The sequence below is a fragment of the Pan paniscus genome, chromosome 15 (genome assembly GCF_029289425.2).
Source record: "Pan paniscus chromosome 15, NHGRI_mPanPan1-v2.0_pri, whole genome shotgun sequence".
NCBI classification, from domain to species: domain Eukaryota; kingdom Metazoa; phylum Chordata; class Mammalia; order Primates; family Hominidae; genus Pan; species Pan paniscus.
In genome coordinates this window covers 103103159-103129229 of record NC_073264.2, presented here as the reverse complement: position 1 = coordinate 103129229, position 26071 = coordinate 103103159, and the positions used below count along the sequence as shown (strand labels likewise).

General features: G+C 48.3%; 1 protein-coding gene and 1 pseudogene across 1 annotated transcript in view; one reads left to right on the top strand and one right to left on the bottom strand.

Moving 5' to 3' along the window:
- DYNC1H1 (dynein cytoplasmic 1 heavy chain 1) overlaps nt 1–12587 on the bottom strand; it is an 86312-nt gene extending 73725 nt beyond the window's left edge. Inside the window, exons 1-2 of the mRNA XM_034938173.3 lie at nt 11765–12587; nt 938–1025 (exon numbers count right to left, since the gene is read on the bottom strand). Of these exons, the coding sequence (XP_034794064.1) occupies nt 938–1025; nt 11765–12020 (344 nt within the window). The 5' untranslated portion in view covers nt 12021–12587. The remainder of the gene's footprint in view (nt 1–937; nt 1026–11764) is intronic.
- LOC134729003 (cytochrome c oxidase subunit NDUFA4-like) lies at nt 2070–7485 on the top strand (annotated as a pseudogene).
- Nucleotides 12588–26071: the final 13484 nt, after the last annotated feature.

The window sequence follows — 26071 nt, the reverse complement described above, 5'->3', positions numbered from 1 at the left end:
CATCAGACATGTTACATATATTACAGCTCAAACAGAAGATAGATGCCATGATATGGCAACTAAAAGGACAGTATTTTAGAATTTATATTGTCTTGGAAAACTTCCTCATTTGAAGACATGAAATCAAAGACACTGAATTTAAAGACCAGAAATCTTTTGAGCGTTTTCTTTTCCTTTTTTTTTTCTTTTTTGAGACAGAGTTTCGCTCTTGTTGCCAAGGCTGGAGTGCAATGGCACAATCTCGGCTCACTGCAACCTCTGCCTCCCGGGTTCAAGCTATTCTCCTGCCTCAGCCTCCCAAGTAGCTGGGATTACAGGCATGCACCACCACGCCTGGCTAATTTTGTATTTTTAGTAGAGACAGGGTTTCTCCATGTTGGTCAGGCTGGTCTCAAACTCCCAACCTCACGTGATCTGCCAACCTCAGCCTCCCAAAGTGCTGGGATTACAGGCGTGAGCCACCGTGCCGGGCTTGAGTGTTTTCTTAATGTGTTTGTCTGAGCCAATTAAGATTGATATTAATTTTAAGCTGGGCACGGTGGCTCACGTCTGTAATCCTAGCACTTTGGGAGGCTGAGGCGGGTGGATCTCCTGAGGTCAGGAGTTCGAGACCAGCCTGACCAACATGGAGAAACCCTCTCTCTACTAAAAATACAGAATTAGCCAGGCGTGGCGGTGCATGTCTGCAATCCCAGCTACTTGGAAGGCTGAGGCAGGAGAATTGCTTGAACCCGGGAGGCAGAGGTTGCAGTGAGCCGAGATCGCGCCATTGTACTCCAGCCTGGGCAACAAGAGCGAAACTCCGTCTCAAAAAAAAAAAAAAAAAGATTTATATTAATTCTCTTAGTAAGAATTTCTGAGTTTGAAAAGAAAAAAGATTCATATTAATTCTCACAAATTTATAACCTGAGATAATGGTAATATTCGTACTACTCACCTATTGGATTTAACCCCATAATGAATGTCTATGTTGATGTTATAGGAAATGAATTCTTTTTCTTCTTCTCCTTCATCACCGACGTCCTCTACAAATCATAATAAATATATCAAATTAATATCAACATTTCCAATTTCTTATTTATCAACTGCTTAGACAATGACTATTCTCTCCCTACTCCCAGCCTGACATATCGACACCTACATGACTTGGCACTATTTTTCCCTTCCTATCCATTTTTTTCCTCACTCCTGACTTTGCTGTGTGACTTTGGGCAAGGCGGTTGTCTGTGAAGTGGGGTAGTGTGAGCATGCCAGGGCTTCTGCAAGGATAACTGAGTTGGTGCATGAAAGCACTGGAACAGGGCCTGGTGGTGGGCAGTGCTAGCTGCTGCTGGCTATGGCCAAGTTCTCAGCATCCCATCCCAGGAAGCTCATTCACTGTGCTTCAAACACAGAAGTCACTTTCCACCCCTGCTCTCAAGAATATTCTGCTCAGCCGTTCACTCAGCACCACCTGTGTGATAGGCATTTTACTAAGCACTTTACAGCTATCATACATTTAACCCTATGGGGTTGGTGTGACTATTATTATCCTTGTTTTCTCCATAAAGAATATCAGTAACTTGCCCACAGATACTTGGGTGGGAAGCAACAATGTGAGAATTCAGAAGTTTGTGATTCCGAAGTCCAGGCTCCTCACCACAATGTAGCATGGCCAGTTTTCATCAAGGCCAGGCCCAAGACAAACCCCAATCAAGAAAAGTATCAAGAAACATCCCAAGGGTCACTGAGAAGCATTCGTCTAGCCTTGCCCTCCGCTGCACCACACCACTTATCGGAGTCTGTTCTGGGTTTGACTTATGAATGTATCTTCCTCCCCGGCTGTGAGCTCTTGGAAGGCAGAGACCACGCTAGATTCCAGGCAATACAACATGCACACGGTAGTCACTTTCAAAAGCTTACGGAGGCCGGGCGTGGTGGCTTACGTCAGTAATCCCAGCACTTTGGGAGGCTGAGGTGTGGACCACTTGAGCTCGGGAGTATGAGATTAGTCTGGGCAACATGGTGAAACCATGTCTCAATTTTTTAATAATAAAATTTAAGTTTAAAAAAGCTTACTGGAAATTAATAGTAAGGTAGCCTCAAGAAGCATGTGAACCAAATTTCTAAATTAAAAATCAAGATTGAAGAACTAAAAAAAGTATAAGAATAGAAAATAATCTAAACCTCTACATCTAGTACTAATCCATGCAATGCCTAAACATTCTAGTCAAATTATCTTTGCAATAACGTACTGTATGAAATATATGTTGGCAAAAATTACAATCTATGGATTAATTTAACATGATTATTTTATACATAGTTCACCTTTTAAAAGTCATGATGTAATAGAAAGGGAAGGCTGGGCGTGATGGCGCATGCCTGCAATCCCAGCACTTTGGGAGGCCAAGGCAGGTGGATCACCTGAGGTAGAGAGTTCGAGACCAGCCTGACAAACAAGAAGAAACCCCGTCTCTGCTAAAAATACAAAATTAGCCAGGCATGGTGGCGCATGCCTGTAATTCCAGCTACTCGGGAAGCTGAGGCAGGAGAATCGCTTGAACCCAGGAGGCGGAGGTTGTGGTGAGTTGAGATCACGCCATTGCACTCCAGCCTGGGCAACAAGAGTGAAACTCCATCTCAAAAAAAATAAATAAATAAATAAAGGAAAGGGCAGTAGTTTCAACAGTTAAAGTTCTATTGCTTAGAAGATATGTGACCTTGAGAAAGTCATTTTTCTTTCTCTGGGCTTCAAATTTGTAAGGTGTAAAATGGGTGGTGGAGCAGGCAGTAGAATATTGAGTTAGGTGGTTATAAGGTTTCATTAAGCACTAAAAACTATGAAACCTGGTTACACAGGGTCTGAGCAAAAGCTATTTGCTTCCTTAGCTATTGTTTTAAAAATCTTGCTCCTTCTGTAAGCATTTTATTTTAATTAATTAATTTATTTATTTAGAGACAATGTCTTGCTCTGCCGCCCAGGCTGGAACACAGTGGCTTCATCACAGCTCACTGCAGTCTTGATCTTCTGGGTTCAAGAGATCCTCCTGCCTCAGCCTCCCAAAGAGCTGGGACCCCACGCTCATGCCACCACCTTCAGTGGATTTTTAAAACATTTTTTAGAGATGGGGTCTCTCTATGTTGCTCAGGCTGGTGTCAAACTCCTGGGGCTCAAGAGATCCTCATGCCTCGGCCTGGCACTACAGGCATGAGTCATTGCGCCCAACCCCTGCTTCCTTAGTTTTAAGATGAGACAAATACAAAATTCACACTAAAGAGTATAAAATATTAGTCTATCTGGCCAGGCGCGGTGGCTCATGCCTGTAATCTCAGCACTTTGGGAGGCCGAGGCAGGCAGATCACTTCAAGTCAGGAGTTCAATACCAGCCTGGCCAACATGGTGAAACCCTATACCTACTAAAAATTAAAAAAATTAGCTGGGTGTGGTGGTTGGCACCTGTAATTTCAGTTATTTGGGAGGTTGGGGTAAGAGAATTGCTTCAACCTGGGAGGTGGAGGTTGCAGTGAGCTGAGATTGATCTCAAAAAAAAAAAAAAAATTAGTGTATCTATCGAGAGACAATAATTCTTCCAAATTATTGTTTTGGGTATATTTGGATATAATTTTAGGAAGAGGAAGGAGTAGGCGGCAGAACATTCTAGTATGCCAGATACTTGTTATTTTTTAAAATGACTATTAAAAAAACTAAAGAAAGCAACCAATTTTTCTAACCACTCAAATGTAGCTAGACCACAAGAGAAATCACACTGCCTGAAAGCAGCCACACACGATTACAACCTGTAAAATGTAAGCATAGAGAATAAAGAACTATCTCCAAACTGAAACAGCTGTCAAAGTACTGCGATGATTTTCTCCCTCAATTTTCTGAATTTTCCATATTGTTCTACCATTTATATAAAATATGCCATCAAAATAACACCGAAACAATATACAGAAAATAAAATTAACATTCTATAATGATCAAAGGAAATCACTGACGCAACTAAAAATATGGCTTGTTAACTCTGAATCATTTCTACCCCCCATAAAGAGTCATCATTGATACAAATAAAATCACACAGAAATTGCGCAGTCCGGACATAGCATCTGAGCATGTGGCCTACACTTCCTAATGCAAACCGGGTTAGGGGAACTAGGTGCCATTCCAAGAGATGAGTCACCGCTGTGTGGTGAGCGCTCCAGCTCTGCCCTGGGAATACTGCAATGCAGTAGAATGCTGCTTCAGCTCAGGAAGGCACACCCAATGACATAATCCTCAAACAACGATAATGCAAATAGATATTCCCTGCTGCTTTGCTAAATTCTAACTTCTCTTGATAATAACTTATGGAAGTCACTACGAATCAGTCACAGAAAACATCTTGGACTAGTCTTTCTGTGCATATTCCCTATAAAGACACGGATCAAACACAGTTGAGTATGTCTGACTCCCATTTACAGTCACACAATTTAGGACACTGTTTCAAAAACTGCCATCAAATAATAATCTGACATTCTACTTTTCTTTCTTTTTTTTTTTTTAAATAGTTGTCCAGAGGAGGAAGGACACTTGATTATTAATTCTTAATAACAAAGAGGCTATTAGCCCTGTTATATTTATAAGCTTACTAAAAACACAATCTGCACTTTTGATTAGGTAATACCACTTTCAGTAAAATTTGAATCCATTTCCTTATGCTTGGCAAAGTTACTAGTTAATACAAAGTTACTGTTAAAATGTAACAGACCAATACTGTACTATATGTCCATGCATTCAAAGAATCAAAGTACTGGGCCTGCTTCATGAGTTCCTTCCCTGCAAGCTATACTGACACACATTACAACAACTTGTGAACACTTCCTTGGTTAACTGTTGAGAGTTTATTGAATTTCTAGAGATGTTCAAAATGGCATTTAGCACTAATGTGTGTATACTTTTATTCAAAGACTAGTTTAATGTATTTCAAACTACTAGTAATTTGTATCATTAAACTATGAATTAGGTAAGCATTACGTCTGTTTTATTTTTTTTGAGACAGGATCTCACTCTGTCACCCAGGCTGGAGTGCAGTGGTGCAATCACAGCTCATTGCAGCCTTGACCTCTCTGGGCTCAAGTGATTCTCCTACCTCAGCCTCCTGAGTAGCTGGGATACAGTTGTGCATCACCATGCCTGGCTAACTTTTGTATTTTTGTAGAGACAAGGTTTCTCCATGTTGCCCAGGCTGGTCTTGAACTCCTGAGCTCAAGTGATCTGCCTGCCTCAGCCTCCCAAAGTGTTGGGATTACAAGCGTGAGCCACTGCACCCGGCCAGCATTATGGCTTGTTTAATGGAATACAAAAACTATGCAATTTCAATTACCTTAAAAACTATACCACCCTCGACTGGGCCCAGTGGCTCATGCCTGTAATCCCAGTACTTTGAGGGGCCAAGGTGGGTGGATCACTCGAGCTCAGGAGTTTGAGACCAGTCTGGGCAAGATGGTGAAACCCAATCTCTACAAAAAATACAGAAATTAGCAGAGCGTGGTGGTGCATGTCTGTGGCGGGAGGATCTCTTGAGCCCAGGAGACGGAGGCTGCAGTGAGCTGAGACTGCAGCACTGCACTCCAGCCTGGGCAACAGCAAGACCCTGCCTCAAAAAAAAAAAAAAAAAAAAAGAATGATACGGCCCTCTCCTGAGTAGACAGGGCATGCCCTCTCAAAGTCTGGTGAATGGGCAGTTGGAAAAGGGACAAAGCACACTGGTAAAGTGCCAGGTGAGGCTGCCCGACTCCTGCACCCTTGCTCATTCCCTCATGTACTCTTCCTTCCAAACTTTCTCCCAGCCATAGAGCAAGTCTCTTCCTGGTCTCAAAGCCATTCATCTCCTTTGGCCCGCATATACTACCAAATCACATGTTAAATGTTCCTGGGGTTCTCTTTATCTTTTGTCTTCTTTCCCTTTTAAAATCCCAAACATGGGCTGGGTGCAGTGGCTCACGCCTGCAGTCCCAGCACTTTGGGAGGCTGAGGCAGGTGGATCACGTGAGGTCAGGAGTTTGAGACCAGCCTGGCCAACATGGTGAAACCCCATCTCTACTAAAAATACAAAAATTAGCCAGACGTGGTGGCACATGCCTGTAATCCCAGCTACTTAGGAGGCTGAGACAGGAGAATCACTTGAACCCAGGAGGCGGGGGTTGCAGTGAGCGGAGATCGTGCCACTGCACTCCAGCCTGGGTGACAGAGCAAGACGCCATCTCAAAAAACAACAACAACAACAACAACAAACCAAACATACTAATACCACATTATTATTATTCTGGTGGTCAATCACTATTATACACGGCCTCCCTTTTTTTCCCGCTTTAGTTTTCCCCTTTCTTGTCTCTGGCGCTTTCTCTTGTCACCTGCATGTCCACCCTTTCATCCTCCTGAGGGGCCATGACTTCTTTCCCACAACCACTCCCTGCTCTGGTACAAGGCTCAGAACACGGTGAGAAAGTCAGAGCATTCTCCTCCACCTGAAGATTTCCATTGTAACATCATTAGGAGTATGAAGAGAGCATGAAACCCCATATAATACTTATATTTAACGTAAACTGGAGCTCATTTTGGTATTTCTCGAAAAGAAAAGAGAAAGAATTTTTAAAAATCTACTAAGCTATTAACACTAAAGGAACTTAAGACTTGGTACTTTTCAAGTTACTACTAACTCAAAATAAATAACAGATACCAACGCACTGCAGAGACGAGTTTTTAGGTTTCAGAACCCTCCTTAGAACATCCTTTTCCCAACTGGGTCTTAAAATCCTAGGGTTTTGGTTTCCTCATGAAAGATGAGGGCTGGGCTAAATCTCTCTTGCTGCTCCCAATCTGACATGCTCCGATGCTGACACGCAGTTTTCATCCATGTTTAGTTTTTAAAAAGAAGTGATACCTGTTTTCCCTTTGCTGTACATAAATTTCGTTTACTATGCTACACTGCACATTCAAATGTATCTTGCTGCAGACGGTGTGTCCCACAGTGTGACAGCATGGGGCAGTAACAGCCTCGCTGAAGTGCGGATACCACTGAGTGCAGAGCCTGGTAGCTAGGTTTGTTTTCTCCTTTTGAACTGGAGGCCCCTGGTACAAACATGCGCTGCCAGATCTTCGGTCAGGCCAAGAAGCATCTGAGTCTGATCTCCCTCTTTGTGTCTGCTGGAGCTGGAGGTACTGGAGCAACACTGTATGGCCTGCATCTGGCACAGTTCAATCCAGATTTTACTAGGGACAGAAAGAATAACTGGGTGCCCTAGAAGAAACTAGGTCACAGGGATCAATACAAATTCTACTCAGTGAATGTGGATTACAGTAAACTGAAGAAAGAAGGTCCAGATTTCTAAATAAAATGTTTCACTATAAAGCTGCTTTAGAAAGAAGGTCTTGGTCAGGCACGGTGGCTCACGCCTGTAATCGCAGCACTTTGGGAGGCCAAGGCGGGTGGATCACGAGGTCAGGAGATCGAGACCATCCTGGCTAACACGGTGAAACCCCGTCTCTACTAAAAAAAAAAAAAAAAAAAAATTAACCAGGTGTGGTGGCAGGCGCCTGTAGTCCCAGCTACTCGGGAGGCTCAGGCAGGAGAATGGCGTGAACCCGGGAGGCGGAGCTTTCAGTGAGCTGAGATAGTGCCACTGCACTCCACCCTGGGAGACAGGGCGAGACTCCGTCTCAAAAAAAAAAAGAAAAAAAGAAAGAAAGAAGGTCTTGCAGAAGCCAATAGTACAATTTTCCACTTAACCAGAAAACATTTCTCCTCTAAATGCATGAAATCATGGTGATATGTTGTGTTGGAGATTAATTACATTGATTAAACTACATTTCTTCATCCTTCAGAATTAAATCCTCAGGCTGGATGTCATGGCACACGCCTGTAATCCTGGCACTTTGGGAGGCTGAGGTAGCAGGATCACTTGTGTCCAAGAGTTCAAGACCAGCCTGGGCAACATAGGGAGACCCTGCCTCTACAAAAAGTACAAAAATGAGCCAGGCGTGGTGGTGTGTGCCTGTAATCCCAGCTACTCGGGAGGCTGAGATGGGTGGATCGCTTGAGACCGGAGGTTGAGGATGCGGTGAGCAGAGATTGTGCCACTGCACTCCAACCTGGACAACAGTGAGACCCTGTCTCAAAAAAAAAATTCCAAGTCTCAAACACTGGAGTGTTAAACAAACAAACACGTGGGGTGTGGTAGCTCACACCTGTAATCCCAGCACTTTGGCAGGCGGAGGTGGAAGTATTGCTTGAGCCCAGAAGTCCCAGACCAGCCTGGGCAACATGGTGAGACCTCCTCTCTATAAAAAAAATGAGAAAATGAACTGGGAGCCCAGGAGGCCGAGGTGGCAATGAGCCATGATTGGGCCACTGCACTCCTGCCTGGGTGACACAGTTGAGACCCTGTCTCAAACAAAACAAAACAAAACCCTTTCCCCACCAAAAACAAACAAAAAACCCAAACTACACGCTCTCATCCAGACCAACCAACCTAGCAGCCAATCCCAGGCAGGTCATGAACAAGCTGCAGAGCAGACAAGTCATGGAAATGTCAGTTCCATCAGCTGCAAACTGAAGCATACCCCACCCAACGGAGATACACAACCAAAAAATGGTCCTTGAAGTAAAAAATGCTACAAAAACATCATTAACATAAAATGGCTAGTTAAGCAATGAGCACCTACTTTGTCACCATGCTGTAAGCATACTATGAGGAAGACAATTTCCTACAGGCCAGGAACTATACAAAGGTTTCTCTTTTTAAAATGAGGAGCTATAACTTAATCCCTTTTTCCCACAAACTCTCCAATTCCTCAGTATCAAGATAAGTTGTTAAATTCACAACATTTATTCTATACTTTGAGTAATGCTGTACTTGATTTATTTTAGAGATAGGGTCTCACTCTGTACCCAGGCTGGAGCAAAGTGGTGTGATCCTAGTTCACCACAGCGTCAAACTCCTGGGCTCAAGCAATCTTCTCAAGTAGCTGGAACTACTGGCATACACCACCATGCCTGGCTTATTTTTTAATTTTCTGTAGAGATAGGGTCTTGCTATGTTGCCCAGGCTGGTCTTGAACTCCTGGCCTCAAGTGATCCTCCTGCCTTGGTCTCCCAAAGTGCTGGGATTACAGGTGTGAGCCACCGCACCCAGCTCAATGCTGCACTTTAACAACAAAAGTTTATGGCTAGCTGGGGTAGCTAAAACAAACAAACAAATAAAAAATATATATAGTTTCACATAAAAATGTTTCTATATTCAATTACAAGTGTTTGGATACTTCCACAAAAAAAGTGGAAGGAATAAAATAAATAAAAGTAATTTCTACTGTTCATTAAATTACATGACTTCATTGTTGGTGATCTTTATTCAGTTTAAATAATTCAGCTCTGTTGTCTACATTAATGCATGCCTACCTTTTCACTGTAATTAACTACTGGATGCACATATTTGATTAAATGTACAAATGCCAAAGCTAACTCATAAAAGCCACCAAGAAGAAAGCCCTCCTACCAAAAGTCCTGGGTCTCTACTTATATCTAAGGTGTCCTAGTGTAGCCAGGCTGCTAATAAGACAAACAGACCATCTATCATAAAACTGGATTAATTTTAAAATCTTTCCTTAGGTTTTTGTAAGTGAAAAATAAATTATAGACAGGTTGAATTGGTAGAAATACTTCAAGGATTGTTATAAATACAGAAATGAGGTAGGATTTCAATTTTAGATAGTCTCATTCCTTAGTCAACTTTCAAAAGTGCAAGTCATTATGGAGCCAAGATTTGGATACCTGCATATTTGTTTTGCTGAAAGAAAAAAAGGTACTCATAAGACAACAGAGAGAATTTGCAGTAGATATTGTACTACATAAACATAGTCCCCCCACCCCAATAATTTTAGCAACGTCCAATTTTAAGATGCCTGGAAAAAGCGAATTACTGGTGATCACTCTAGAAGCAAAGTATAAAACTTAAATTTTTTTTCATAAAAAGAGTGACACAAGGTAAAAAAAATAAAATCACTGATTCTAATACATAAACTATGCAATAAAAATATCAAGGATTAGCAATGGTCAAGCTACTCAAAATACAATTAACTTTAAAAATGCAGATTAAAATGTATTTTAATAAAATGATGAATATGCATTGAAAAATGACCACAAAGACATAAACCAAAAATGCTGACAGTGATTATATCTGGGTCAAACAATTCCCAGTGATTTTTACTTTAGCTGTATAGTACATTTTCTACAATGACTATATGTTTTTTGGGAAAAAAAAAGAGTAGATAAGTTTTTTTTTTTTTAACTTTTGTAGCTTCCACTTAGGAATACATAATCCCAAACATCACAGTAAACAACCCTCAAAAACATTAATACTCTAAATATGCTCAAATGGTTTATTTGCCTTGAACATTCCAAGTGGATATAAGAAAAAAATATTCTTTTACACCCTGCTAATCTCTGGCAGGAAACCAAGGCTACAGGGAAGCATCTTCTGAGTAAGAATAGCCTTTGAAAGAAACAAACTATCAGAAACACAGTGTGTGTTAAGGATGGGGCAGACAGTACAGGGTCTCTCACTGAGAGAACCATACAGTTTTTTGAAATTTTAAGAAGCTTGTTGGCAAATATTTTTAGACAATCTCCAATCCCTAGAGGCTAACCTTGGACATCATCCTTAGGTTCTTAGATGGACATGCCACGCCCAAAGTGGTTGTAATGGGCTACAAAGTGGTTGTAATGAATCCATGAGAAAGCCTGCCTGCAGGCAAGCCCCAGACTTAGATGAATGTAACCTTGCTGGTGGGCGATCATTATTTGAGGAGACAGCTGGAACACGCTAACTCTAGCCTCTTCCCCCTACTAGGTGCCTAACCTGAATCTTTTTTTTTTTTTTAATCTGTAAAATTAGACTCAAATATTACAGGGTTATCATTAACATCATCGAAGCATTAAACAAATATGAGGTATGATCAGCGAAAACAAGCAGTGGATGGGGAGCTGAGACACTGAGTCTAGTCTCAGGACTAGGATTAGCTGGTGACCTTGGGTGAAATCACTTAACCTGAGCCTCAGTTTCCTCAGGTGTAAAATCAGGATACACCCGTTCAGCAAGGATGCTTGAGAGCATCCACCTACAACAGTGATGCTCGCAGGCCCGGGGTTGGCACAGTCGCTCTGTGGGCCTCGGCCTCTGGGTCCCCACAAGGCAGGGCTGGGACACCCGCCCGACCTCCTCCCGAACCAGAACCCCGGCTGCCCCCAGCTCCGCGGGTCTGTCCCCGACACATCCCTCCCGAAGGCCACTTGGCTTGGACACAAATCGAAACCGAAAAGCTCATGTGACACTGGAGGCAGGGATGCGGCCTCGCCCGCGCTCAGCCCAGGGAGACGCTGTCTCCACCCAACTCGGCCATCTTGAGAGGCCCGAGCAGACAAAGCGACCCCATTGTTTTGGGTGACGGCAGACGGGGACCCCTTTCCCCTCCCCGCGACCAGGAGCCGGGCGCCCTGGGGGCTCCGGGCCGGGCAGTGGGTGTGGCGAGGGCGAGCCCCGGGCGCCGCGCCGGCCTCTGCGGGGCGTCTGCGGCCCTGGGGACCCAGCCGGCGGGACGTCTGCGGCCGCCGGGCTCTGCCCATCCCGGGGTCATCTGAAGCTGCTGGGCTCCTCCCATCCCGGGGACATCTGCGGCCCCGGAGGACCTGGCAGGCCCTGCATTCCGCGAGGCCTGGCTCTGGCGACCCTGCCCTCCGCGGCCCCGCACCTTTGAGCGTGGAGCGCTCCACCAGCACCGTGTGGACCTGCGGGTCCGAAAGGAACTTGCGCATCTGCTCCAGGGCGCTCTTCTCCTCCAGCGCCGCCTCCAGCGCGGCCGGCGCCTCGCCGCCGTCCTCCAGCAGCAGCGGCACCAGCTTGCGCAGGTGCTTCTGCAGCACCGACACGTCCGCCACATTCTGCACGGCCGACACTTCCAGGCCGGCCGAGCCGTCCTCGCCGCCGCCGCCCCCGGGCTCCGACATGGTGCCGCGCTCTGGACCTTCCAGGAGCGATGAGAAGGCGGCCGCGACTCAGCGAGACAGCCAGCAAGAGACAGAAACGGCCGCCGGAAGCCGGACCGTCCGCTAGCCCACCGCAGACTGAGGAGAGCGGGAGCCGGCCCCGCCCTAAAGGCAGCCACTGCCAGCTGGCCCCGCCCCGCCCCGCCGGCCGCAGCCGCCGCAGCCACCCGCGCTCGCTCGCGGCCTTAGCGTCACGGCGTCGCGCGTGCGCGGGGGGCGGGCCCGGCGATGTCGCCGCGCGCCCTTCTGGGACTTGTAGTCTCGGCGCTGGTCGGGGCCCGCAGCCTCCGCACTGCGAGTCCTAGGACATGGGGACTTGGCTCAACGTCCTGGCTCGGCGCGCTCGGCGAGGTTGGTCAGGGGCCGCGTCTGTCTTCTTCACTGCTGTGGACGCAGCGAATAGCACACAGCCAGAGAAACTTTATAGTGAATGAGTGATGTTATTGGCGAGAGCTAACGTTTAGTGAGCGCTTAGCCTGTGCCCGGCGTTGTTCTAAGCCCTTAACCTCTCATTAAATGTTCTCTCATTGAATGAATGAATGACTACATATCAGGTACCAAAATATAGGCACGACAGATGTGTTATTAGATATAGACAGGGAGATTGAGGATACTTTTCAGAGGGGGAGGAGATGAGGGGCGTGCTCAGAGAGTCCCATTGCCAGGCTGGAAACGGACAGCTGGGGAGGGGGCCTTCGGGGCAGTGTAAGGTTAAGCCAGGAATGACACCTTCACTGTACGTAAAGCCAAGCTGTGATGGGATCTGGTTCCTAATGACAAAAATCATTGTCCCCGAGGACGCTGTGAGGACCAAGAGGGAGACCTACTGAGAACAGCTACCTCCAGCAATGACTCTCCTCCAGCCCCCTAGAGCTGGCACTGTCATTCTGTGGGCCTCAGTATCTGGGTCCGTACAAGGCAGGGGCCGGGTTGCCTGCTCACCAAGTTTCCCCCTAGTTCGGACCCACCACGACCTCCTCCCCTACACCATGACTACATAAGAGCCAGAATCCAGGCTGCCCAGCTGGGTGCGGTGGCTCACGCCTGTAATCCTAGCATTTTGAGAGGCTGAGATAGGAGGATTGCTTGAGGCCAGAAGTTCCAAGACCAGCCTGGTCAACCTAGCGAGACCCTATCTCTATGTGTATTTAAAAATTAAAAATTTTGTAAAATAATAAAAATAATAGAATCCAGGCTGCCCATCTTTGTAGTTTAGAGATGGTAGGTTCTTCTAAGGGGTAGTAATTGGCCTTTGAAAGTTCACATTCATAACTTCTTTCTTAAGTTGGGTGGAGAGAGGGAAGCCAATGGCGTTTTTTTTTGTTTGTTTTTTTTTGTTTTTTTTTAAACATCAAAGTGCACTGTCAGAGTGCCGAGTCCTGATTGGTGGAATGATGATGGTATGATTTGATTCTCCCAAATCATCTTTGAAAAACTGTGAAACATACAATAAGCTTATTCCTTGCCTAATTACCGGTTGCTGGGTCCCAGGGGGTTGCTGGAACACGGAGACTAATCAGATGATTCTTGTCTTTAAGGAGCATGTGGAAGAGGGGGCAGATGAATACCCCATCTTCCTGCTCTCCATCAGTCCTCCCTGGTGTGATGTGCCTGAGCAGTTCTGAATAATCTTCCTGGAAAAAATAAATAGGCAACTGCGATGAGTTTGTGCAATGATCCTAATGGTAATGAATAATAATAACACACCACTGACAGCGAACGCTGAGTGCTCACTGCGTGCTAGGCACTATGCAGAGGGTTTCCCCTCACATGTACTTTAGGGGTAGAAAGAGGGACAAAGAGGAAACTCTATTAGGTGCAGATCAGTGAACTCTGAATAGGCCATCCACCATCTGAGACTCAGAAACCTGCAGGGACCTGGCCAATGGGCAGGCTGCATGCTGGCTGCACCATGAGTCAGCACCAGACTGGGAGACGCAGCCACTCAGGGATCCAAGGGACTCAAACATCTGCAACCTGGCCCCAGGCCAAGAGAACAAACTGCAGGCTCCGGATTTGCGGCCCTGTAGGATAGGCTCAAAATGAAACATGTTTGTTATTTCTAAGTGGATGGGAACTGAAGGAACCTGAACAATCAGTGTACAGGGATTCATAAATGGACCAAACATGCTTGCTTTTTGTTCTTGGAAGATGTTTGTTGTATTTAATATATAATGAGAAGAGCAGTCAACGCTGACTGGGTGCTGAGCACTTTAAGTGCATTACCTGGGTGGCTGGCTGGGCTGTGCCAGGGCTGAAGGGTGTGGGGAGCTTCTTTCAAGGTGCCCCTTCTGCCTCCTGGCACAGGACTCTGGCTTCAGCACACCCCAAGCTGACCCTGGTGGGGGTAGGGCCCCTCACCCAAACCTGGCCTCTCCCGTCTCTTGTTCTGCTGCCTCAGCTTTCTCCTGTCTGTGGTACAGTCTGCTTGGACAGACTCTGGGCAGGGCAGGGGGCAGGGCAAGCTGGAGAGAGAATTCGTTCTAGGTTGATGTGGGATGATAGTGGCTGGTAGGGCACTTGTATCCTATTGGAAATCCGTGATGAGATCCCATTCATTCCCACCCTTCTCTTAACAATGTCTCCTCAAGTCCAAGTCTCAAGTCGGGTGCCCAGTTTCATACCATCCTTCCTCTCCCTCTCACAACCCTCGGGCAGGACCAACCCCCTCAGAGGAACCCCTGCTGCCCCAGCCCTTTCAGGCTCTGTGCCCAGGATCTCCCCTCCACTCCCTGGAAATTCCACATTGGGCCAGGTGTGGTGGTGCACACCCTCGTTCCCAGCTACTCAAAAGGTTGAGGTGGAGGTCGAGGCTGCAGTGAGCTGTGATCTCACTACTGCACTCCAGCCTGTGCAAGAGAGTGAGACCCCGTCTCTAAATAATAATAATAATAATAATAATAATAATAATAAATTTAAAGAAAAAGAATTTCCATCTTGGGCTCATTCGTTCATTCATTCATCCCCACTTGTGAGAGCAGGGAGGTCTAAGCTTCTCGGGATTCTCAGCACCAGCGGGGCCTGGACCAAAGCGTGCACTTGGTTGGTGGGTGTGAAACTAATGCCTTACCCCGAGGAAGGGGCGCTGGCGGTGGCCGTGGGGACACGGGGTGCACTGTGGATCAGGACCTTCCTGGCCACATCTCTGGGGCTGTCAGGGTGCTGCTGGAGGGCAAGGCTGGGACTTCACAGGTTCGCAGGGCTGCAGGACGCTTTCTCAGGAAGCTCATTCCAGGATCCACCCCCTTTCTGTCTTGATTCCTTGTCAAATGAGCCTCAGGGTGAGGCTTGAGCCAGATCTGGTTCCTGGAGGCTTTGACCCCAGCAAGTTGGAGTTTGAAGCGCGTGGTGAGAACGGAATGGTCTCTTGGCGCCGTCTAGTGGCAGCAAAGGATGTGTCGCATGGAATTTTCTTCCGCTTGCAGGGGGCCCACCTCCCCAGCCTGCTGCCCATCCATCCTGGTGACAGCAGGCTCACCTGCCCAAGGTCACCTGGCTTGCTTGTCCAGGGTCACAGAACAAGTAATGACAATGAAAATGCCAGCATGCACCCCACTGCCCATGGGGAAGATGTTAGTGAATCTTGTCTCTACCTGGGCAGACAATTCCCACCTGGCTCTCCTGACCCCTGGATTAACCCAGGCTGCCTGCAGACCCTCAAAACCTCTGACACCGCCCTGGCCCTTCCCTCTGGTAGTGTGTGGCCCCTTCTCTTACCAAAGGCTGTCGGTGTCCCCAGCCAGGACCACTACTCCCTGGGTGTGCTGCCTCCATCTCCTCTCAGGGTTATCACCTCTGAAATTCTCCCCTCGCTCCCAGATGTTCTCTCTCTCTCCTAGATTTTTTCCACCGATGTCTGAGCTATTCTATCCCTTCTTTAAAAGGAAAAGAAGGAAGCCCTACCGTAGCCCACTGCCAGCACCTCTCCACTGCTTTGCTGCCCTTTCCAGCAAAACTCCTTGAGAAGAAGCATATGTGGGCACTGCCTTTCCCACCCCATCCCCACATTCATGGGCAGGCACTCTTGGCAAGGTCACCAGTGACTTCCGCATGGCCAAATCCAGTGACTAGTTCTCAGTCCTCATTTTGCTTCACCCGTGGACACACTGATGCAGCTGGCACTCCCTCCTTCTCTGAACACCACCTTCACCTGGCTTTTGGTGGCCGCACTCTCCAGATCCTCCTCGTCACCAAGGTTCCTTCTCAGTCTCCTCTGCTGGATCCTGCTCTTCGCAACCTCTGAAGGTTGGAGGGGCCCAAGGCTTGGCCCTCAGGCTGGTTTGTGTTCTATCAGCACGCCCTCTCCAGCGCCCTCTAGCCTTGGATTTTCTTTTTTCTTTCTTTTCTTTCTTTTTTTTTTTGAGATGGAGTTTCGCTCTTGTTGCCCAGGCTGGAGTGCAATGGCTCGATCTCCGCTCATCGCAACCTCTGCCTCCTGGGTTCAAGCGATTCTCCTGCCTCAGCCTCCCAAGTAGCTGGAATTATAGGCATGTGCCACCACACGTGGCTAATTTTGTATTTTTAGTAGAAACGGGGTTTCTCCATGTTGGTCAGGCTGGTCTCGAGCTCCCGACCTCAGGTGATCCGCCCGCCTCAGCCTCCCAAAGTGCTGGGATGACAGGCGTGAGCCACCGCACCTGGCCCTTTTCTTTTTTTTTTTTTGAGACAGGATCTCACTCTGTCAACCTAGCTGGAGTGCAGTGGCACAATCGTGGCTCACTGCAGCCTCGACCTCCCTCCCAGCCTCAAATGATCCTCCCACCTCAGCCTCCTGAGTAGCTGGGACTACAGGCACATGCCACCACACCTAGGTAATTTTTGTTTGCTTGTTATTTTTTGTAGAGATGAGGTTTTGCCAAGTTTCTCAGTCTGGTCTCAAATTCCTGGGCTCAAGGAGCCTCCTGCCTCAGCCTCCCAGAGTTCTGGGATTACAGGCATGAGCCACTATCCCCACCTAAGGCTTCCTTGGATTTTCAATACAGCCATGCCTTGACTCCCAACCTTAGAAGGCGGTGTTCTGCTGTTGTTGGGTGGAATGTTCTAAGAAATGTCAATTAGGCCATGTTGGTTGACAGTGTTCAAGTGTTCTTATCTTTATTGGCTGGGCATGGTGGCTCATGCCAGTAGCCCCAGCACTTTGGGAGGCTGAGGCAGGAGGATTGCTTCAGACTAGGAGTTTGAGGTTGCAGTGAGTCATGATTGCACCACTGCACTCCAGTCTGGGTGACAGAGACCCTGTCTCTATTTTTTAAAAAAATACTAAAATAAATATTCATTTAGTACATTCTAACTTAAAACATTAGAAACGCTGAGAATTTTTTTTTTTTTTTTGAGACAGGGCCTCACTCTGTCACCCAGGCTGGAGTGCAGTGGCACAATCTCGGCTCACTGCAACCTCCGCCTCCCGGGTCCAAGCGATTCTCCTGCCTCAGCCCCCTGAGTAGCTGGGATTACAGATGCATGCCACCATGCCTGGCTAATTTTTTTTTTTTTTTGTATTTTTAGTAGAGACGGGGTTTTGCCGTGTTGGCCAAGCTGGTCGCGAACTCCTGACCTCAAGTGATCTGCCTGCCTCGGCCTCCTAAAGTGCTGGGATTACAGGCAAGAGCCACCACGCCTGGCCTGGGCCGAGCATCTTCTCCGGGCCCTGGTGAGTTGCCACGCTGCTTTCTAGTTGGATTAGCTTCCAACATTTTATCCTTTGCACTTCCAGAGTTTCAAAATATCTCCCAGAGTTCCTTTCATGTGAGATTTTTTTGCTGGTATCACACCCCCTAGGACATCATCATCCTTCTCATCTCAACTGTTTCCTTATTTCTGTGGACAGGCTGCCCTCACTCAACCCCTTTGGCTGCACTGCTGGAGCCCCTTGTTGGTGGCAGCATCCACGTTCACTCCTGCAACTGTTTCCTCTATGACCTCACTTATATTTGATTGGAATGTCCCCTCCAGGGCTATCACATTTTATTTCTTTATCACACATTCACCTCTGTGGGTCAGTGATGTAATTGACCATGGATCATGACGTGCTTCTGTCATTTATGATGCAGTGATTTGTGGACTGAAGAGCTGGCAGCAAAACTTGTACTTTATTCAATTACTCACAGGTAATTTACGATGGTAACTGGTACTTGAACCGTGGAAACTGGTGTTATTGAACTAAACCGTGGTAAGGAAATCTTGTCCATATAGATTGGACCCATGCAAAGCTGGAACTGCCTATATTGACTGATTTTCTCCCTCCATTTCACATTCTGCCTCCCCATTCGTGCAGGAGCCTAGCTTGGTCTGTGGTTCTAGGAGTGAAAGCAGAAGGTGCCTATTGGTCTTTCAGGCTTTTTTTTTTTTTTTTTTTTTCCCAAAAGTCCTAGCCCTTGAGAGTAAAAGGGCATATGGGGGAGAAAGGGGAAAGTTAGAATCTCCCATGTAGGCAAAGCATGCTGGGGAAGCAGGAGGTGACAGAGCCACAAGAAGACTCTCCAGGCTGGGGTGAGGAGAGGCAGGTGAGGGGGTCCTGCTGCCCACTGGCCCCTAGAGAGCAATGCTGGGGAAGTGGGAGCTGGCACCCAGGTGACAAGACCCCAGGCAGGCTGGCCAAAGAGGCCCTCCTATCCATTGAGGCCAGGAGAGGTGTGGGACCAGAGGGCCAGGGTAACCGGTGTGAGGCAAAGTAGCAAGCGTAAGAAGCCATGTGTGCTCAGTTCTGCTTGTCAACATAATTTCACAAAGCCCTGCCTCTGTGACCATGTGTAGCTCTCCGGAAAGATGCTCTGAAGACAAAACAGGACAGAGCACACAGCCCACGTGTCTTGCTGGAGTCAATATGTTCCTTAAAAGATAAATGGCCCTAGCCTTGCCTTTTCCTGTACATAAGATAACATATGACGGGGTTAGTGCTGATTATAACCTGATGTGGTTATAAATCTACAATCTATAACCAGATGTACTCTCTCTCTCTTTTTTTTTTTTTGAGATGGAGTCTCACTCTGTCACTCAGGCTGGAGTGCAGTGGCACAATCTCAGCTCACTGCAACTTTCACCTCCGGGTTCAAGCGATCCTCCTGCCTCAGCCTCCCGAGTAGCTAGGACTATAGGCATGAGCCACCACACCCGGCTAATTTTTGTATTTTTTTTTTTAGACTGAGTTTCGCTCTTTTGCCCAGGCTAGAGTGCAGTGGCGCGATCTCAGCTCACTGCTGCCTCCACCTTCTGGGTTTCAAGTGATTCTCCTACCTCAGCCTCCCAAGTAGCTGGGATTACAGGCACCCGCCACCACTCCCGGCTAACTTTTATATTTTTAGTGGAGACGGGGTTTCACCATGTTGGCCAGGCTGGTCTCGAACTCCTGACCTTATGATCTGCCTACCTTGGCCTCCCAAAGTGCTGGGATTACAGGCGTGAGCCACAGCGCCCAGCCTACTTTTTGTATGTTTAGTAGAGACAGGGTTTCACCATGTTGGCCAGGCTGGTCTCAAACTCCTGACCTTGTGATCTGCCCACCTCAACCTCTCAAAGTGCTGGGATTACAGGCGTGAGCCACCGTGCCTGGCCTACAACCAGATGTACTCTTGTACCCAGACTTTGATGTGATTTTGCATGCACTAAACCTCCACTACCTGGATATAAGCTATGATCTGAAATGCTGTTCTGGAGCACTCTGACAGTACCTCTCTCAAAGACTTCTGGCCTGTATTCTTCAGCCTCCAGGCTTCAGTAAGGCTTCTGAATAAAATTGAATTTGCTTAAACGCTTGGGCAGGGACCAGGCACGGTGGCTCATGCCTGTAATCCTAGCACTTAGGGAGGCTGAGGAGGGAAGGTCCCTCGAGACCAGGAGCTGGAGACCAGCCGGGGCAACAAAGTGAAACCCCATCTCTACAAAAAATAAGCTGGGCATGGTGGCATGGGCCTGTGGTCCCAGCCACTTGGGAGGCTGAGCTGGGAGGATCGCTTGGGCACCGGGAGGTCGAGGCTGCGGTGAACCCTGATCACACCGCACCAGCCCAGGCGACAGAGTGAGACGCTGTCTCAAAAAAAGAAAGACAAAAAAAGTCTTGATGCTTTTCTTGCGTCGATACTGGTGTGACAGATGACAGATGACCTGGGCCAGCACGTTCTCCCCGGACAGAGCATGTCCCTGCTGCACTTTAGCTGACTCAGGAAGGGGTAGAACCCTGAAACTGAATCCTGGGATGTGCTGGCTGTGGAATCGCGGAGTCGTGGAATGGGAGCCTGGTCAGACACTAGGCTGTTGCATACACTGGAGAGGGGGGACTTGTGGGCACGCCCCACTGCTGGAGGGAGAGGCCTGCGTCTCCGGCTGCGTCCTCACCACGCGCCGGGGGCTTCTAACGGCTTCCTCCAGCATCCCCAGATCCACCAGATGGATTAACTCTGCAATGCGAAGGGCAGGAACAGGTTTGGAAAGGGCAGTAGCTTGCTGACGTCTCAGAGATAACAGGAGGCGGAGGAGGGGTTCAAACCCGGAGGCCGACCGTGTCTAGAGCCTTCGAGCCACCAAGGGGCATGGGCCGGGTCCTCTCCTTCCATTTTCCCCGTGCCGAAGGGCTGGGAATCCTAAAACATTCCCTCCCTCTCTCCCAAACGTCGACGAGCAGCTCTCTGGGCGGCAGCGTCCAGTGCAGAAAGCCGGTTGCCAAGGGCCCGCCCGGGACGCCCGCGCAGCAGCAGCGGGGCCAGCGCATCCGGACGCCTGCAGGTCCCCACCAGCGCACAGAGCTCGTAGCTGCCCGCTGTCCTGGCATGTGGGGCTGGGCCCGGCTCCGAGCGGGCGCTGGCAGATATTAACGTAGCTGTTTCCTTTAATTCCATGAGACCTTTCCTCCCAGGACTGCTGGAGAGGCAGCAGCAGAATCTCCTCCATCCGCCTCGCCAGCTGGGCACGCAGGAAGGCCTGGAACCACCTAGAGCAAGCTTGTCTAACTCGCGGCTCGCATGCGGCCCAACACAAATTGTAAACTTTCTTAAAGCTTTTATTTAATTTTATTTTTTGTGATTTTGTGTTTCCCCGCTCATTAGCTGTCTTTAGTGTATTTTATGTGCCCCAAGACGATTCTTATTCTTCCCACGTGGCCCAGGGAGGCCAAAAGACTGGACACCCTAGAATGACCTAGGTCACCCGCCTAGAACAACCTAGAACAACCGTCAGGTCCGGCCAAGTCTTGGTCTTGTTGCTTAGACTGGAGTGCAGTGGCGCAATCTTGGCTCACTACAACCTTCACCCCCTCAGCTTCAAGCAATTCTCCTGCCTCAGCCTCCTGAGTAGCTGGAATTACAGGCATCTGCCACCACGCCCAGCTAATTTTTGTATTTTTAGTAGAGACGGGGTTTCACTGTGTTGCCCAAGCTGGTCTCGAACTCCTGACCTCAGGTAATCTGCCCACTTCGGCCTCCCAAAGTGCTGGGATTACAGGCGTGAGCCACCACACCCAGCCTCACTTTGAAGAAAGAACTCCCCACTTTACTCCAAACGACATGCACATTTCACAGGCAACCCAAAGTTCCCAGAGGCTTGCCTGTGTCTGCAAGACTGGGACTTTGCTGGGCCTCAGGACGTGGTCCCTTCTCACCATGGCAGTGGGGGGACATGTAGACATTTTTATTGACAAAACAAAACCCTATTTCACCCTTAAAGGTGATGGAACATAAAAGGATTTATCAGAAAATAGTGTTATTCTTTCCCTTATCACTGCAGAATCCACTAGTGCTGCCAGACAGCCTTATTGTAACTGTTATTTCTCTCTCTCTCTCTCTCGTATTTGAGACAAGGTCTCTTTCTGTCATCCAGGCTGGAGTGCAGTGGCACTATCATAGCTCACTGCAGCCTTGACCTCCTACCTCAGTCCCCCATCACCACCCAGTAGCTGGGACCACAGGTATGTGCCACCACGGCCAGCTAATTTTTATGTATTTTTTTGTAGAGACAGGATTTTGCCAAGTTGCCCCCGCTGGTCTTGAACTCCTGGACTCAAGCGATCCTCCTGCCTCAGCCTCCCCAAATGCTAGGATTACACACGTGAGCCACTGTGCCCAGCCTGTAACTACTTTTTGTGTATATTAAAACTCTTTAGCATTTATTTTCTAAGTAGAGTGAGTAGGGGGCTGTGGATCAGCCACGGACCTCTCTACACTTGACTTCCATTCCTCGAGCATGAGGGGAAGACATGGCGAGACCATGTTTAGAAGCACTGCTCAGGCTGGGTGCGGTGGCTCACGCCTGTAATCCCAGCACTTTGGGAGGCCAAGGCCGGTAGATGGCTTGAGTCCAGGAGTTCAAGACCAGCCCGGACAACTTGGCAAAATCCTGTCTCTACAAAAAGTACGTAAAAATTAGCTGGTCATGGTAGCTCATGCCTGTGGTCCCAGCTACTGGGTGGTGATGGGGGACTGAGGTGGGAGGATCGCTTGAGCCTGGGAGGTGGGGGTTGCAGTGAGCTGAGATTGTGCCACTGCACTGCAGCCTGGGTGACAGGGTGAGACCCTATCTCAAAAAGAAATTAAAAAAAAAAAAAAAAGGAGCACTGCTCAGACAGCCTGTGAATACCAACTTGGAGGCCTGAGGCCTGTTGATGGATCTTGCAATGAAAATGGGCTGCTGGGGCCAAAGAGATTTGGGAATCACTGAGTTAGACAAAGCTGAAGGGGTGTCATCACTGCAGCTCCTTTCAAATCCTCTAGGAGGCCCTTCCCAAACTTACTTGGCTGTGAGACTATTTTTCTTATTTATTTATTTATTTACGAGGCAGAGTCTCACTCTTGCCACCCAGGCTGGAGTGCAGTGGTGTGATCACAGCTCACTGCAGCCTTGACTTCTCAGGCTCAGGTGATCCTCCCACCTTAGCCTCCCAAGTAACTGGGACTGCAGGTGCACACAACTGTGCCCAGCTATGAAACTATTTTTCAGTGGAGCATCTGTGGGGCTAGAGATCTATAGGTGACGTCAGCCTGGAGAACGCTATTGTAGAACATAGTATGTGTTTAATAAACACCGGTCATTATTGTAATCTTTTTAAAGAAGGCAAACAGCCCTTCCTCTTGCTAGTCCTCATCTGGACCAGAGGGCTTATTCCACAGGCACCTGGCAGCCTCCCTCTCGGGCTTGGTGAAGGACACCTCTCTCCTGTTATCGAGGTGGCTTTGGAGGAGTTTGGGAGGCTTTGCTGGCACTGACGTGGGTGGTGAGAAAGAGCTCTGGTTCTGGAGGGATCCTGGTGCTGCCATTCCCAGCTGCATGACCTTGGATGAGTCCGTTAACTACCCTGTGCTATGTTCCCATGAGCGTACCTGCCCCTGGGGCTGTGTGAAGAACAGATGGGACCATGTGGTACAGTTGCTAGCACAGTGAGCAATCAATCACGGCTGTTGTTGCTATCACCATTGTCATTAGCAGTAGCAATGACGGTGGTGCTCTAGCCCCATCGGCACCGATCCCTGACCCCCATTCTGGGGGTGAGCCTTACTTGAGGAATGTAAAAGGCTTAAAAGGGACAGACTTTAAAAAAAAATAGTTTCCTTTACTGAAAAGCAAAAAGCATTTTTTGCATTTTATTTACTGAGGTTTTAAAAAAATTGTGGTAAAAGATAAATAAAATTTACCATTTTAATCATTTGAAGTGTATAATTCAGTGGCATTAAGTAAAATAATTCAGTGGCATTAAGTAAATCTGTAAAGCTCTACAACCATCACCACCATCCATTTCCAGACATTTTTGTCATCCCAAAGAGAAATTCTGTACACATTAAACAGTAACTCCCCACCACTCCCAACCTGAGGAGCAGTGTGGGACGGGACACCATGCAAGGTGAAGACCCTCCCCAGCATCCTGCGTTTTGCAAGGACCTAGTGCCTGCTCAGCTGTCACCCGTCAGGCAGAACACCGAAACTCAGCCACAAGCTGCTGCTGCCATCCCCAGCATATAATGAAGGAAAAATTAAGCAAGTGTGTGCTTCTTTAGCCTCCTCTCTTAATACTGCATCTTCAGAATTAAAACTGTGGTGGGCCGGGCGCGGTGGCTCACGCCTGTAATCCCAGCACTTTGGGAGGCCAAGGCGGGTGGATCACAAGGTCAGGAGATCAGGACCATCCTGGCTAATGCGGTGAAACCCCGTCTCTACTAAAAATACAAAAAATTAGCCGGGCGTGGGGGCAGGCGCCTGTAGTCCCAGCTACTCGGGAGGCTGAGGCAGGAGAATGGCGTGAACCCGGTAGGCGGAGGCTGCAGTGAGCTGAGATCACGCCACTGCACTCCAGCCTGGGTGACAGAGTGAGACTCCGTCTCGGAAAAAAACAAACAAACAAAAAAAACTGTGGTGGACAACTAAATGCGACGTGGTGTCCTGCATGGGATCTCGGAACAGAAAAGAAACACGAAGAAAATCTGAATACACTGGGCGTGGTGGCTCATGCCAGCACCTCCTGAACCAAGGCAGGAGGATCGCTTGAGCCCAGGAGGTCAAGGATGCAGTGAGCCATATTCATGCCACTGTACTCAAGCCTGGGTGAGAGAACAGGACCCCATCACTTAAAAAAAATTATAGGCGGGCGGATCACTTGATGACAGGAGTTCAAGACCAGTCTAGCCAACATAGCGAAACCCCATCTCTACTAAAAACACAAAAATTAGCTGAGTGTGGTGGTGCATGCCTGTAATCCCAGCTACTTGGGAGGCTGAGGCACAAGAATCGCTTGAACCCAGGGGGCACTGCGGTGAGCTGAGGTCACACCACTGCACTCCAGCCTGGGCAACAGAGGGAGACTGTGTCTCAAAATAAATAAATAAAATCATGACTATAGGCCGGGCGTGGTGGCTCACGCCTGTAATCCCAGCACTTTGGAAGGCCGAGGCGGGTGGATCACCTGAGGTCAGGAGTTCGAGACCAGCCTGGCCAACATGGCAAAACCCCGTCTCTAATAAAAATACAAAAATTAGCCAGGTGTGGTGGCACGCACCTGTAATCTCAGCTACTCGGGAGGCTGAGGCAGGAGAATCTCTTGAACCCAGGAGGCAGAGGTTGCAGTGAGCCGAGATCGTGCCACTGCACTCCAGCCTGGGTGACACAGTGAGACTCTGTCTCAAAAAAAAAAAAAATTATGTAGTAATGTCTATTTAACAAAGAAAGTCAAAATTGTCACTGGTGAGCCTCTTGGGGCCCAGGTCATGGGTGCTGGGGTAAGGTCCATCATTCCTTCCCTTTCAGAGGGACTTCCCAGCAAAGCAAGGGGATACTATTTTCTTTATGAACCAGTATAATTTCCCCTCTAAACCTCCCCTCATTCAGGCAGCTAGGCTGGAGCTTGCCATTGCTCTTAGTGGGGACTATTACAACAGGACACAGAAGAGCAAGAGCCAACTCCTTGCTTTTGACCTTCAGGCTTGTGAGCACACATGGCCCATGGTGGCTCAGAGATGCCTTTGTGGAAATGAGGAAAAGGCGCCTCTCCACCTCTTTGTATGCAGGCCCAAGCCTGGACAAGCAATGTGCCAATTTCACCCCCACTGGCTCACTAAACACCTGCATAACCTTGTGGGGCAGCCTGGGAGCTGAGAGCTGAGCCGGGGATGGTGTGGAGGGAAGTGCACACATCAGAGCCAGAGTTTCTCTGGGAATATTCCACAGACCAGGGTGGGGTCAGGGATGGGAGAAATCAGAGGACAGGCAGGAAGGTGAGGTGCTTGAACAGGGACCGCTGCCCTGGACTGGACAAAGATGATAGAGACACTGAGGGTGGTTTGGGGTTCTGGGAGCAAAGGGCATAGCTCCTTCTTGCTCCTGAGAGGTGTCCAGCTCAGTGAGAACAGCAAGAAAGCTGCTGGGGGCTGCTTGGGAAGGAGGCCTGAGACCACCTGGCAGTTACAAGGCAGCAGGGTGTGGAAGCAGCTGAAGGGAAGCTAGATGTGGAGTGGGACACGCTGTGCCCCATGTGGACCATCCTGGAGTGAGATGGCCTCTGCAGATGCCAGTGGAGATGGACAAGGTGACAGGGGACCAGA